General features: G+C 38.7%; 1 protein-coding gene across 2 annotated transcripts in view; it reads right to left on the minus strand.

Moving 5' to 3' along the window:
* The window catches only part of sntg2 (syntrophin, gamma 2), a 1097028-nt gene that overhangs the window by 210853 nt on the left and 869191 nt on the right, over positions 1-16984 (minus strand). For both annotated transcript variants that reach the window (XM_087975850.1, XM_087975858.1), the window contains exon 3: positions 12506-12643. In XM_087975850.1, the coding sequence (XP_087831976.1) occupies positions 12506-12643 (138 nt within the window). The remainder of the gene's footprint in view (positions 1-12505; positions 12644-16984) is intronic.

Below are 16984 nucleotides of genomic sequence, written 5' to 3' on the forward strand. Positions count from 1 at the left end.
AGTTAAGTTATTCCAATTTCTTTCTTTTTTTATCTTAACTATAGTGTATACATAAAGATGACTTGCCACAAATCTGGTTGTTTGACCAATCAATTGCATTCGGAATGCAACATCTGCCACTTACCTTTAAAATAAGAAAAAGTTAGGAGCTAGACAATATTCTTAATATATTTTGAGGGAGTTTGGTCTGGTCCATAATGACCACAACAACATTAATTTGAAAAGAATCCTTTCCCCTTGTAGATATCTTTCTTGCACACCAAATGCATTGGTATTTTAAAGAAGCCAATTTAATCAAGCTTTGTGAGTTAACTAAAGTGTGAGTTTTTACTTACCACGTGTGAGAAGAAATAATAATTCAACATAAAAGAGATTAGAAATAAGAACTGAGTTCCAAGAAGCTGGATGTTAATGACATATGGATTGGTCGCTGAGTAGATTGTGGATCTTTAATACTTTAGCAGTTGATTTTGAGATTCCTAGCTGTGCAGGTCAGTCAAAATACTTTGATCTTGTACCTTTTGATGGTGGATAGCTGACATGATTCAGACTGAGAAAGTTTTTTTTGTTTTGTTTCCATTTGACTGGCTTGCTGGCGTTAGCACTCAGAGCAAGAGTGTTCTCTGAAGCATAATGTAGTGGTGATTAGTAGATACTTCTTCAACTCTGACTTTCCCAGCACTTTAGACTCAAACTGTGCCTATTACACTCAAGTACCTTATCCCATTAGCCCAAATGAGTCACTCAAGTCACTCACACATGTTCTTATGGATATCACACAGACTAGGGTTGGACTGGCTTCTAACCCCAGTCTTATAGCTTCTTGAAAGAGGAAAACACAAAGCATGATTCAGTCTTGGATTTCTCCCAAAACGTTCATAGTCCAATTCCAGTTCAGTTTATAATGCATGTCTCCTGCTTCCTAAAGTCGACCCCTTTAAAGTTTCCTTGACATCTTACAAGGTGTGACATTCCAAGGTATCTCTTCAAAAGAATCATGAATTTATATCCACAGTTAGCTTTTGACTATATGTTGTAATTGAAAATAGAGTACAAAAATACTAGATCTGGGTTTATGATCTGTCATCATGACAAAACACATTAAGCTTCATCTGCATCCCCCTATTTGTATTTTCATATGAATTTCTTCTCTCAGAGGGTGGTGAACATGTGTGATTGTTTACCAATGAGGGTGTAGGGGCTGTGTTGTTAAGTATTTTCAAGGCTGAGGTAGACTGATTTTTAATCATAGATGAATCATGGCAAGTGGGGTGGACGATGATCTGATCAGCCATGTTCTAATTGAATGGTGAAATAGACTTGATAGACTGAATGGCCTGCTTATACTCTTATGTCTTATACTCTTATCGTCTGCCCATTTCACCAGTTTTAATCATCCATTCACCACTAAATTATTTAATGTTTACTATATTAAAAACTTAGGTTATGAATTTAGGACTTAGAATGAGGCTTGAACCATGGTATCAACTGAAAGCATAAATGTGCACTAATTCAATAAAAGCCAACATTTTAAACTAGTGACTCATTGTAAAATGATAGCATTACTCTCTGATTTAACCTTTATGAATATGACAACTACTAATTAGACTATAGAAATATGACCTCATGTACTGCATCCCCTGGGAAAATACATGAATACATAATGCTGGTGTTTTATGATGAGCAATTAACTAGACTACAACCCCATTGAATAACTTGATGGAAGTTATTCTAGCTTAAAGCAATTAAGTGATAATAATTTTCTGACTAGTAAATTATTAGATCTTTGGAGCCTCAAGGAAACAGAAATGTTTATAAATATATAGCTCCAACTGATGTTACTACCAGACAAGTCAATTCTCTACCACAGAAGGCTGTGGAGACCAAGTCCTTGAATATTTTAAAAACATCAAAGTGTATGGGGAGAAAGCAAGAACATGGCATTGACTTCATTGCGCAGAGTGTAGGAGTTGGGACGTTATGTTGAGGTTGTACAGGACGTTGGTGAGGCCTCTTCTGGAGGACTGTGTCCTGTTCTGGTTGTCTTGTTATAGGGAGGATATTATTAAGCTAAAGAGGGGTCAAAAGAGATTTATCAGGATGTTTCCGGGAAAGGAGGGTTCGAGTTAGAAGGAGACATTGGAAAGGATAGGACTTTTTTCACTGGAGAGTAGAAGGTTGAGGGGTGACCTTATAGAAGTCTATGAAATCAATAGGGGGATAGATAAAGTGAATGGCAGTTGTTTTTCCTTGTGGTGGGGGATTTCAAGACTAAGGGGCATATTTTTAAGGTGAGAGGAGAAAAATTTTAAAAAGACCTGAGGGGCAAAATGTTTTGTGCATGGAGGGTGATTCATCTGTAGAATGAACTTACAGAGGAAGTACAGTTGCAACATTTCAAAGACATTTAGATAGGGACATGAATAAGAAATGTTTGGAAGGATGTAGGCCAAGTGCAGGTAGGTGGGACTTGTTTAGTTTATGGATATGGTCAGGTTGGACTAATTGGACCAAAGTGTCTGTTTCCATGCTGTATGACTCTATGATCAGACACAATCATATTGATTGGCAGAGCAGGCTTGAAAGTCTAAATGGTCTACTCCCGCTCCTGGTTACTCCTTTTCCATTTCAGACTGACACCTGGCTTGATAGATTATATTTGTATTTATTTTGGTTTTAATGATGTAATCGTTCACTGAAACACAAGCATGTGATGCTGCAGATGTTGCTTTAATAACCAAACATAAGTTTATTACCAAAATAAATGAAGAAAAAACATAATGATCCAAACCATCAACTGATAATACCAATGTAAACATTTGTTTAACACAGTAAGAGTATAATCGCATTAATCTCAAAACTTTATAAATTGAATTGAATATTGTATAGGATGTAAAACATACAGAAGCTAAAACACCACTTGTATAATATTTAAAGCAGAACCCAAATTTCCAACCCCTTGGTAGAATTAAGTCACAAGAGACTTCAATGCCTAGGTGGGAACTGCAGATAGCTTCTTACTGGATCTTTCATACTCCTGAGCTTAAATATGCTCAGCTTCAAGTAACCTCTGCAGAGTTTTATCCACTTCTGGGCTTGAACCGATATTAACTCCTCACTGTATGAGAACCTAGTTCACTACATATCTTGCCCTTCTGAGGAGCCATCCTATTTCTAGAACTTCACGGGACTGCCCATTCAAAGTAAAATGCTGAAACCAAAAGTCATTCTCTCAAAGTTATGGGTTTTTCCCTTAAGTTTAATTTTTTTTTTGAAAGTCTGTTGCAAATATTCAGGCCCCATTATTTACCTTGTTGGGTTACAAAGGAAACTAAAATAAACTAAAGCTCATTACTGGTACACAAAATCAGTATAAAGAAATACAGGTTAATTACGAATTTCAAACACAGAAAAAAATCACGTTACTAATTCAATACAAGAATCCCAAACTTTCAATTTATAAACCACAGTAAAGTTTGAAATATTATACAGTTTGTGTTTTATGATATGTTAGTCCATAAAATATACTATAGGTAGGTTCATCTTGACTCAGATAGCTGAAGTTAATTTACAATACTAACTACTTACAAGGCGATAATATTAGAGGCTAATGCACATGATATAGATTCTCTGTGCACTGATGTTATTTCTTATTGTGGATACATAACTGACTAGCTACATAAACTCCATTTCACTGACAGCATGACTGAAGTCAAACGAGTAGCTGGATACCAAAACGTTACATGTCATGTAACTGTCCTAAAGGAATATTGCCTTTGTGGTCAGTGTCATAATATAACATCCCCCCTTTTTTACACTTAAAGAATGGGAATCCTTTTCCGAGAACACATGCAAGGATGTATGTATATGTAATTGTCATTACGTAGACAAGTAATACCTTGTGAACCTATGATCTAGTCCTTATACAGCTGTTACAAGTCATTAGATTCATCTATAGTATGTTATGTGCTTTGTGGTTGGATGTGTATATTTTGCTGCAGATATGTAGTTCCTTTCCAGTATGATAGCTTCAGTAATTTGGATGTCAACCTATCTGGTAAGTGGTTGATGATATGCAATTTAGATATATCCTCTAGTTTCTGTCCATTAATGAAGGTATGAACCTTTATCATTGAGAAACGACAGAATGTATAGCCTGGATGGACTCCTCCACTGTTTTCTCAAGGCTATGTGTAGCTTTGGACATTAGATGCTTCCCTGCTGATTGCTGTATCTTCAGCAGGCTTCTTGCAGCCATTCCCAAATATCATCAGTATGGGATTAAACATAGGTCTATTCTTTCCCTAAAGGACATTAGTGAATAATCGGTAATGGATTCATGGTCATCATTAGACTCAAAATTCCAGATTTTTATTGAATTCAATTTCCACCATCTGCTGTGGCGGGATTCGAACCCAGATCCCCAAAACATTACCTGGGTTTCTGGAGTAACAGTCAAACAATAATACTACTCAGGCCATTGCCTCCCTTAAATATGAATAATGTAAAGGCCAAAAAATGTAGGCACGCCCAGCTGAAGTGACTTCTTATCCACGTACTTCAGGTCACGAGAGTTTGATAGTTAAATTAAAAGGAATTCAATGGAGACCTGCAATAACCAAGCTGCAGTCAGATTTGATGCAGCTGAAATATTTTGGCCCATCATTTCCCTTCAAGCAGTGAGAAGGAAGAAGCAACTGGAAGATTACTCATGCCCCTTCCCCAAAGAGAATATCCTTGTAAAATGAAACAACAAGGGGCAAAAGGTTCTAGAGTGAGGTGTTGCTGAAAACAACAAAATCCCCCACTCACTATTTCTCCAATTAGGAGTGACACATTTGTGCCAGTTTTACACTAGTTAGCATATTTTGTTGGTAAATTGATCAGTGAGCACTATAGGTAAGTAAGTTCAGTGTAAAATGCTCATTAATAAAACTGACAGAAAATTATCACAATTGGGAATATAATTTAGATTGAAGAACAATTCAGGAATTTCAGCCCTATGTGTCTACATGCAAATCTTTAACTGTCTCGAAGGATGAAAGGTGTGATTGGCATAACTTACACATGCTCTCCCATTTCAGTGAGTCTCAATTCTTTACATGGATTTAAATTTATAAGTTAGAACTACTGCATTAACAATCGACATCTTTCAGTGTAATTACCAGCTGAGGGGATTGAAGCAACTTTTTTAGACAGAAATACCACACTGAAGAACATCAACATTCATGTTCTCTTAATGCCTTAAGAAAATTATTCAATTGCATTAAAATTGAAATATGTCCAAGATATGAATATTATTGTATGTTCTTTTTGGCAATAACTCCTTTCTGCAGCTGTGGATAACTTGTTAATGTGTATAAAAATTGAAGAAGAGGTATCAAATGTCAAACTAATTACGAGACTGTAATTATTCTCAAAAAAATTTGCATTCATGTTTTTAAAAATTATACCACACTTGGCAGTAATATTGCTGTTTCCATTAATTTTCAAATTTCCTGGGAAATATTTAGTAGCTTTTTTTTTGCCTGGTCAATGTTTTATCTATCATTCGCTATTTTTGTTTGTTCGCCTTTTCTTTAAAATCTAACACCTGCTGATTTAATGATAAGCTCAATGCATATTGACCTGACTGTTAAATCCTGTTCATTGTGAACCTGCATATTCCTTCCTCCAATTCCTCTTCAATTTATATTCACGTCCTTTTACAAAGTATCTTTGGAGATTATACTTCAGTAAAAGATGTAACTTGCTTCTATTCAACCATTTCCTCTTATTTTTAAGCTTTCCCTTTTTCCTTTACATCTACTATAGTCTAATTTCCATTGCAGTCAGTTTTTATCTAATACATTGAATCTTTGCTCTTCTGGATATGTCAGAATACAGCTCACAGTATGACATTGTGCAAACAAGAAATAACTTACCAGTGATAATCAACTGTTTTGATCTCTTAATTTGGAGTAGTCTCAGCAGTTCAACAACATTTTATCAGCAAAAATTGAAAATTAAACATTGGAAGCTTGGGGGGGTTGATGGTGGAAGGAGATTCTGAAGCTCCCTTTCTGGTTGAAGGGAGATGGTAGCTCCCAGAAAATATGGACTATCCAATTTCAAGATTACTATTTTACTTGGGTCTTCAAAAATACGGTCAGGCAGCCCAGGAGTCCTGAGGTGAACATTTGTTTGCTCGTCATGGTTCTCTCTCTGTTCAAAGTGGACCATCCATTCAGTGATCTACTTTATTCAGGCCTGCAGGCCTCTTTATACTGCAGCAGTCTGGAAGTTAGAGGTTGCCATGGATGCTTCTCTTTTACTTGACAACATTAAATTAATCAGGCTATGAGGTCCGAATGCCTTATGGAGCAAACATGTATGTTTAGAAATGCTTTTCAGATGAAAATGTAAACAGAAAGAAATTAAACAGTCTTGGATCATTGGCTCGCCTTCTGCTTAAAATATTGCTCAATAATTGTCTGCATCTTCAAAAACGTCATTGATCTTGGTTCAAGGAGGATCAAAAAGGGAGAAGATCTTTCCCCACCACAATGAAAGTCAAATATCTGCTGATTTAGTGGTAAGCTTAATTCATATTGACTTGGCTGATAAACCAGCTACACCACACATATGTGACTTTGCTGGCTGTGAAATCGAATTTGTCTGGTCTGAGACTAAACCAAATGTCTAATTTGAAAGATGGTTAGGGTTAGGGTTTAATGTTGCTTCAGCTATACCACATTCAATCAGGATTGGAAACAAGCCTCGGACACATAACCTTTAAAAGTGGGCACATCACCATTCAGCCATGTAAACCCTCTTTTCAGAGTGGTACTTACATACAAACTATTGTGATGCCAAACTCCACGACTGAAATGTTGGTTATCTTGCAGACCTAACAATTTAGCGATACGAGTTTTAATGCGACCATGGAAGTTTGAGAATTCAAGTTCAGGTTAAAAATAATCTGATGATTAAAAAATTGGTAATAGATTTTAAAAATGTAACGATAACACTGATACAGTGTTGTAAAAAGTGTATATATGCCTTTTCATGGTCGGACCTAGATATATGTTATAATCTTAACGGTCTTCTTATTTGACCAAATTGGTCTCTGGAACAAAAGCCTTGACAAAAAAATGGACCAGATATTTGAGTGAGTGACAATGTCATGCTAATTGTCATCGATCCCCTTTTTTTTCATGTAAGGTGGAGCTCCACAGTTCACAGAGGAGACAACATGTGCAATTCCTTTAGAAATGCAGAGTTGTACTTCCATTCAAAATTCTTTTGGAGCACAGAACTATCTACAGCAGTCAGATGCCTTCAAATATCCTCACAGCCACTTTGACAGATGCTGTCTGGGGTCAAGTGACCACAGGCCCAAAATTGGACATTCTAAATTGGCCCACAGCTGGAGAAATTGGGCCTGACAGAAAATTGGTCAAATTAAATTAAACAGCAGATAGCAGCTATTGGCTACAGAGAACAGTGGAAGCCAAAGTCAAAGAGATCACAAATTTTCAGGGGGATCCAGTTACAACCAGCCCAAGGGTTGTGTATTGAAGGAGTATCAATCAGATATTGTGGCACCTTGACTGCCTGAGTAAGTGATCTTTGCACTTCCTGGCATGGCAACAGTGAAGGCTGTTGGCGTGACACAATTCGATGATTTCAATTCAGTTCATGACCCCATTGGCCAAAGTCATAGAACATTCTGGAAAGTCAGGAGTGAGCATGGATAAAGGCACACACACATAGTAGCCACCTCATAGTGAAGACTCACAGGGAAAATTTGCAGTAAGCCTCATGGCAGAAGACCATGGCAAGGAGAAGATCCACCCTGACCTGTGAGACCCACCTTCATGGAAGAGAGCAGCCCTACATTGAAGAGGAAGGAGATTCCAAGGGAACAAAGGTAGGAACAAAGGTAGGATCCCTATTTTTCTCTTGACCCACAAGTGACAAATTGAAAATCTCACCTTTTAGGAATGACTACCTTCCTTCCATGCATTTGCAAAGTCCCAATGCACCTTGTTTATATACCAAATCCAATTTTCCTATCCCTCCCCGAGAAACTAGATGGTTCAAATTCCAGACATGTAAACCAGAGTGGGTATTAGGCAGCTGCAGCTTGCTGAATCCTTGCTGCAGCCATCGTACAGCCACTTCTGCAGAACAAAGTCCCTGCACCCTCCTTCAGCCTTTACTCGGCATCAGCAAGTCGGCATCAGCAAACCACCAGCCCTACCACTCTCATGCCTGACCTCAGATCAACTCACACGACACTTCAGCATTTCAACACTTCAGTTGGAAGATCAGGGATACTTCAGCTTTTGCTTGCAAGAGTACACACACGTCTACAGAGGATGCATTTTCTGGCTCTCAGCTCCTTTTTTTAGTGCTCACTCACATTGCTCTTATTTGAAGGCTGCCAGCCTCTGTCTACTGCTCATTGCTTTCTTAGCACATACTCACTGACTTCAGCACTGACCTATAGGTTGTTTCAATTACTTTCTTAGCACTCAAGTGCTCAGTCACAGTTTGCCAGCCTCTATGACTTGCATTGCTTCTTCATGCAGAGTGAGAGACAGGAGGTTTCTGATGGTGGGGAGCATTGAACAGCACATGTATCAATCAGATAGGGGTGAAAATATTTCAGTCTGGCTATATCAATGTCAAACCTGCAACGTGTGCCAGTAGTTTATGCAGCAAACACACTGTAGGTGCTTGAAGAAAATGGCAATTTGTGAAAATCAATGGGGAGGAATTCTTAGTGAGGTGAAAGGGGAATGCAGTCAGCCAGCCACAGTCAAAGAGCTTCTCTGATTGCAATACGGGGTTGGCCACAATTAGTCAGGCACTTGGTTGTACCAGAGTCTGGGGATCTGTGGCCTTGCAATTCGGGGATTGAGCCATAGTCAGTCCTGCAGGTCATGTGCAAATAGTTTGGAGATTACAGGTAGGTTAATCAGGGAGCTGTTGAGGCAATAATACAAATGGATGGGCCAGTTATTTCACACTAAGACAACAAATCTTTTCAAGGCTTGATTAGAGTGGTTTCATCAAGCCTCATAATGTTTTAGGAAACAAGGATGTCTAGACTTCAGTGGTCTTACCACAACAGAACTTAATTACCTGCCTTTTGTAGTCAGCTGGAAATACACAGAATATTTAACCAAATCACTGAATGAACATGCATCTACAATGTGGTCTGTCAACATCTCTTAAAAAGATGCAAGTCTCAGATATTTTGATGATTATGCTCCTTTAAGCTAAAATGTGGAAACCTCTGCCAATTGTGCAATTGATGAAGTTACAATGAAGTTTGGTTGACTCAGAATGTCTCAGTTTCTGAAAATGCAACAAATGCTTCCATATTTTAGCTAGATTTTCCTCAAGCTTACATGACATGGCCTCAGGCTGTTACATGACAATCTTGTTTCTTTATCTCAAGGAGCTGTATTTTCTATGCTAATTTTAAACAAATGTCAAAAAGTAGAACATTCTCACATCTGTGTTTTGACTAACGTTAGCCAACTGAGATAAGGAGGCTGCTGGAATACATTTCACTTAGACAAGAGTAACAGTAGAATACATTTCATGATTCTTTCTCTCTGCTATTGGCATATCCCGCTATTCAATGGAACCATATCAGCTTTTTTAGAGCCACACTTAATTAACTATGCTATTTAAAATCCAGAGTATGAAAAACTTAACAATAAGTACTGCCTGAAAAACAACCTGGTGATTTCTGAATCTCATTAAGACTGGAAGCTTCCCAGGCCCCATATGACTTGGGCTATGATGAGAAATATGGAAGAATCGTACACAATGTCAAGTGAGGTCTTTCTTGGCATGGGGTCAGATGAGTCACGTTTTCCAACTAAGGCCCAGATGTCAAACTGAGAGTCTCACTAGTGAGCAGCAAGCAGCCTATTCATGAGGATTATTATTCATTATCACACTCATTATTACTCTGGCAATATCAGTCTTGCCTCAATCGTAGTCACTTTCCAATTCTACCACCTGCCAGGTAGAAGGTAGATGCCGAGAATTTCAGAGTGGGTACTCCAGCTCACTGCTTCCTTTTCCAGATCCCTCTTGGACACCTAGCACCGTCTCAGAGCATGCTTCATGGGCACTGGCCTTCCTGTACCCTACCCAATGTCCACGGACACTGGCGTCCGGTAAGTGCCAGTCGCTGATCCAATTACAGTCTACTTCTGCACTTCAGTGCTGCACTTCAAAGTGCATTGGCAACTACCATTGCAATATTGTTGTCGGAACATTTCACACACAGGGTGAAGCTACATTGCAGGCTGTATCTCAGGGCTGCCTGCATGCCCTCTTAAGTGCTGACTTAAGTGCTCTGAGCATGCTGCATAATCCTAAAATGGTAAGACGGTATGATGGTATGCTCTTCAAACCTGGAACAGGCAACAAGAGGATGTGATGGATGCTGAGTGAGAAGCTGAGTTTTCTGAGGAGGCAGCTGAGGATATTGAGCAGGGGGAGCATCAACTTTTGCATGATTAAGTGCATCGCCATCACACACGACAGGCCAGACAGGACTTCACTGACACCCAGATACAATAGATATTAATTGGGCTAAATGAACTTTCATTGTCTGTAAAATTGTTGGTGCTCAACATGTAGCTTCTTTACGGCCTGCATGACAAATACTTCTGTTTGCATTTGGTGTTTGAAAATAAAGGTGTGTTTGAGGTGGCTGAGGGATTTCTTGCATATGATGATCCTACATTAAACAACGATAAGATGCTGGGCTATGCTGGGCATTGGGGAAAGAATAGCAGTGATTAGACAGGATTGTAAGATGAATGATGGCTAAGAATGGGGTCTGGTGCTTAAACAGTAATTGGCGTAGGAATGTGCAATCATATGTACAAAAGTCAACCTTGCCACTAAGTGCATAGAGCAGGTCAACTCTGAATGGAAAAAGCTAGACTGGGTGCAATACTACAGTTCCAAGATGGTTTTGGTGTTAAGAATGCTGAAATATCCCAGTCTATCTCTCAACGGCACATACGTCTGGTCACAGCAAGTGAAAGAATTAACTGGCATTGGACAATGGGAACACCACAGGGTGTAGTAACAAGTCTATGAGTCAAGTTTGGGACAGCATCATAAGCAAACCTGTTAGATCTCATGGAGAGAAACTCTTCAAATATCGCAATGAAAATGACACTTTGCTGTAAATGATACTTTGCTGAAATATGGTAAGACTCAGCCCTATGTTTCAGAGATAGATTCCAACTTGCTTAATTAATCTGCCTAATCAAAGTTGAATATTCTCTTCTCTTTCCTTTTGTACTTATTCATTTTGTCCTTACATGACAAGCACACTAATCTTTTCCTACAGGCAATTAGCTCTCATCATCAACAACAACAGAGGGTGTTATGGGAGCTGCTGAACATGATTTAAAACAAATAATCCTAAATCGCACTCTCTACTGCCCTTCAAGTAAGAAGACATTGATTAACAAGAGGCTACCATTCAGGCTTTGCCAGTGTCTCTGTTTGAGGTCAATATCCAGAAGGGATCATAACAGGTACTGACCAATGTTGGTCAACTGACGATTCACTGGTCCAAGTGACAATTAATCTTACACATGATTTTGTCAGGAATCAAACATTCTACTAATCAGAATTTAACCAATATGATTGACAGAATAAGATCAACTATAACTGATCATTTTCTTACGTGAGTTTTTTTTAAAAAAATGATATGAGATAATTTATTATCTTTAAATTAGCTCCAAGTAGCAGGAGGCTTCATTTGTTCATCACTTATGGCGAAATTCTAAACAGACCCTTCATAATTGTGTGTACAATTTTGCTACATGTAATGAATTGTGAATATCTGCTCCAGACATCAATTTATAACTGTTATCAGTTTCAACTTGACTGGTTCATTTTCCATTACATTAATTGGGTTTATGATCTCTAGGCACTGTTATCCAATTTTGTTCTTGTAACATGGAACTGAATTTTTGATTTTTCATAGTAATTTTGTTAAGACTGAGAATGAATATGGCACTCAAGGGGGAGAGCTGATTTTGTTAAATTTCAGTCATCCATTATCAGTACATGGATGAGACCCTCCAAGATTGGGTCGAGATGGACAAATATCGAACAAATCTCTCACTCTTCTACTTCAAACCTCAGAAAAAAATTATAGCATCTATTTTGCCAGTTTGAAGCTTTCTGTTTTCTTGCTCCATTTATTATTTGTCTCCTCCTAGTGGGATTGAAATTTAGTGCTCATTAATATTCACTAGAACTGGTTTAATTTTGTTCAAGCTCTTTCATATGTGTCCTATAGGCGGCAAGATGTAGAGAGACAAATTCAGGGATAAAGTCTGGGATGGTTTTAAGACCATAGAGGGGAAAGGTTGACACTTAAACAATCAAATCAGTCCTTTGCCCTGACTTAGTCCGTTTGAGATGTGTAGATTCAAAATATCTTGCACTGAAATAAACTACTTACATTTGAATCACAATCACTTCCACTGACACAAACGACATCTTGCTTTTGAATTGTGATAACGTCTTTTGATAGCTTTAATCGGATGTCATAGGCATTCTCAGACTCTTCATCAAAAAGACGTGCTATACCAGTCTTAGTCTGTAAAACAAAAGCAGTTTTGTTTATGAATGATTTTATAATAATCTCATTAATAAAACATGAGGCACTTTCGCACTTTCTCACTTTGTGTGATTTGGAAGTTATCCAGTTGATTCTCCTGTCTTTTTAAAGTGCGGAGCCGCATTGGAGGATAATAGTCTAGATATTGCCAGCACTCACTGTCTAAGCTGAACTCAGAGAGTGTGAAGGCTATTTATCAATGGAATACATCAAGTTACGATCACTGCTGTGTTCACCTAAGATGTACATAATACCGTATCTCGGAAGGGTCACTCAATAGTTGCTCACAGGAATCTTAATCTTTTCTCCCTCAGCAATCCAGGTGCATTGATACTGCTCCAGTTGAAAATAAAATACTAAACATAATCAAAGGATGACATCTAAGATCTTCTGGTTCACATCATTTTGTACCACTGTATCTAGGTAAAAACAATCACTGCAGATGCTGGAAACCAGATTCTGGATTAGTGGTGCTGGAAGAGCACAGCAGTTCAGGCAGCATCCGAGGAGCAGTAAAATCGACATTTCGGGCAAAAGCCCTTTATCAGGAATAAAAGCAGAGAGCCTGAAGGGTGGAGAGATAAGCCAGAGGAGGGTGGGGGTGGGGAGAAGCACCTGTACTCTGTGCCCCACCATTTAGCTTATGTTCAGATTCATTCAAATTATTTGCAGTAAAACAAATCTGCTGGACAGATACTGTCACAATGCCACTGTATTTACTTAAGGTGGGCAACAGGTTTGAGAGGTAAGAGATGAAGAAATATGCTGAAGGTGAAGAAAGTGGACAAGTTGTGATTGAATGATAATTGACAGATTTGATGTTTTTCTGTTGGTAAAGATTACATAATTGTAATTACAGATGACCAATGCATCCATGATCTCCATAATTCTGAGACATGAACAGAAATCACGTGCTCAGTTTTTGCTCCTAAACCGGGCCCCTCACCTGAACCCAATGGGTCCCCTGGGGGCACATGCCCTTGTTATTGGGATTTGATGTACCCCTTCATCCTGGATCTGATTTCAGCTGCCTCCCTCAAAATTCTGAGTTGCAGCTCAGTTTTCCAAGGAATATTTCAACCTTCAGCCCAATTTACTTTTTAAAGTACAAGCTCACCAATTGCTCTTCAGTTTCACAACTCCTATGGTTGCCTAAGATTTGTGGGAAATTTTCCGCATCTGCTTCTGTGAAGACAGAGGCAAGTGCTAGATTTTTAGTAGGCTCTGAAAGGTGTGGGCTATGGTGAGATGAATGGCAGAATTGGATGAGATCTTCAGTCAAGGCCCATCTTGACATCAAGATCATCTTGCTGCCTCTTATTTGCTTTTCTCAAGTGACATGGAGAGATTGTCACAAGGCATTGGCGAGTTCACAATTGATCTTGTAAATGCTTTATTAACAGTCAAACTCTACCTTATAAAACTAGCCAGCGGGAAAACTCAACATGGAAACAAGAACAGGTTCAACTTGTTACTTGCTTTTAAACATTTTGATGTTAACCATTGGGCACCAATATCTTGGGATTCTTAATGGGCACTGGCCACACACCCCAGACTCTCAGATATTGGCATCGGATATGGTACTGTTACGACGCAATGGTGAACCTCTCTGTTAATTAAACCAAACACCCAGAGAGGCTCAACTTGCCTCGTACTCTGTTAAAGTATGAGTGACACAGAACTCCCAAATTCTAATATTCAAAGAAAATAATATTAATTTATTCCATAACTTTAAGAGTGAACATTAAACAACATCTATTCACAACTCTAAGCCCCCCTTTCTCTTCATGTTTATTATCTGCCTCCAACTCTTTAACAATATGCTGTTCCAATAAACACTTAGTAAAATTACATCAACTTAATTTCAAAACCATACACCAGCTGTCATCTCTGGTATCTTTCTTCTTCCAAATGAAGATCTCCCTGGATCATCTTCTTTCTTTTACTGTGAATATGTTTCATATGAAAAGGTATCTTTGATAGAGAGAGAGTTTGGGTCTGCTTTATGGCAGTTACTCTCGATGGCAGTTACTCTTTTAATAGCAGTCACTCTGTCTGACTTCCAAACTGCTTGCCTTTTTTATTCCCCCAACATTGGATCGTCTCATCGATTCAATGTTGACAAAACAATAAATTCAAACTTGATTGGGTTTTAGTATCCTGGGGCATAATGTAAACTGATGTAATTGTTGTCAAAACAGCAACCAACTCAGGTATCTATTTCACAGCCAAATGTTGCATATTTTCAACTTTCCAGCACACTCTGAGACTACTAGCTTGGCATATGTTAGGTCTTATAAGGTCTCAGTGCAAAACAGCATTCTCTTTCTCATAAAGGTATAATACATGACTTCAACTTCATAACAGTACCAGTCTCTATCTATCCATCTCTGATCCATTTGCAGGATGGTTCTGCACGTCGCTGATGCGGCTCAGCTGCAATTGACAATTAACAATGTAAAACTGCAACCAGGACATTTTGAGCTCACCTGTCTCTCCAGCACTATCTCTGGCAGTGTATTCTATTTACTGTCAACCTCTCCATAAAAGATTCGCCTCTCACATCTCCTTTAAACTTACCCCTTTTTACCTTGTCCCTAGGTGATTAACATTTCTATCCTGGGATTTGATTATCCATTCTGTCCATGGTTTGCAGCATTTTGTAGATGTCTATCAGGTCGCTTACCACCACCAGCATCCCCCCACCCCCACCCTACCCTACGCACCCATCACCACCACTACCACCACCCTCAGATGTTCAAGTGAAAACAAACCAAATTTGTCCAATCTTCTCCCATAGTTGATACACTCCAAACCAAACGGCAACTTGGTAAACCATTTCTGTACCCTCTCCAAAGTCTCCATATCTTTCTGCTAGTGTGGCAACCAAAACTATATACAATATTTGAAATGGGACCTAACTAAAGATCTAAACAGCAATAATTTGACTTGCCAACTTTTATACCATATGCCCTGTCTGTTGAAGGCAAACATACTGTGTGCCTTTTTACCAGCCTTATTTGCATATGTATTCACTCTCAGGGAACCTTGGACCTGTACACCTAGATCCCTTTATTTGTTGAAGCTACGAATGGTTCTGCCAATTACTGTATACTTCCTTCCTGCATTCGATCTTTCAAAATGCATCACCTCACATTTGTCCAGATTGAACTACATTTGCCATTACTCTGTCCATGTCTCAACTCTATCTATATTCTGCTGCATCCTCTAGTAATCCTCCTCACTATCTGCAACTCCCCCGATCTTTGAATCATCGTCAAACTTACTAATCAGACCACTTACATTGTCCTCTGAACTATTTACATATGTTACAAAGAACAGGGGTCCCAACACTGATCCCCATGGAACACCACTGGCCATAGGTCAGCTAAACACCCTTCCACCACTACTTTTGTCTTCTATGACTAAGCCAGTTCTATACCCATACAGCAAAAGATTTGATGGTAGATAAGAAATTTAAAAAAGAAAAGGAAAAGAATAAATGAACACAAGTTAGTGAGAAACATAAAAATGGAATGTAAAGGCTTTTTTTAGGTATATTGGAGGTAAAAGATTAGTTATGATGAATAGGGCCCATCAAAGGTAAAAACAGAATAATTTATCATGGCAAACAGGCAAATGGTGGAGAAGCTAATCAAATACTTCGGATTTAGTCTTAAGGACTTTGTTTGTGAGTCACATTGGGTAGAGTAATTCTCACCACAAAATATAACAGACTTTCTTGTCATATCTTTAATCAAATTTGCCCTGTTAATTGGCATACAAGAATCATTGTGAGGATCAGGTCCAATTTTCACCGTAACTTAAAATGGGCCATCCGTGGAGCAGCTAATTATGATCCCAGAACCGACTAGCATTCTTGGTGCTAGCACTATATTTAAAAGACTATTGTACACCTGAACAAACATCGTCAGTTTGCAGCTGTGCTACATGGTTCCTGAAAATTACCCCTGACATGACAGATGGGGATATCTGCACCCTGCTTTATGGGCAGAGATCCGGCTAGACTGGGGTGGCACACACGCAAGACTTTCTTCTCTGCCAGGTCTAGCAGTGTGGGCCACAACACCATATCATGCCAGCATGGTTTTATGTTGCCACCAGAGTTCAGATTATTAAAAACGTACATAACACGTTACTGTAAAAACAGAATGTGACAGAGGAAAGTTCATCCATATGGATGAATGCTGCCTCAGAATTCGCAATTCCATTTTCAAATGGTGTGCATTGGTTGAGTGGGTCTATTATTATCAATAGATAAAAGTTGCTTACATTTTCAACAATTTGCCTAATTTCTCA

This window comes from Chiloscyllium plagiosum, unplaced genomic scaffold (genome assembly GCF_037043375.1).
Source record: "Chiloscyllium plagiosum isolate Xiang-an unplaced genomic scaffold, Cpla_swu_hap1 HiC_scaffold_3, whole genome shotgun sequence".
NCBI lineage: Eukaryota > Metazoa > Chordata > Chondrichthyes > Orectolobiformes > Hemiscylliidae > Chiloscyllium > Chiloscyllium plagiosum.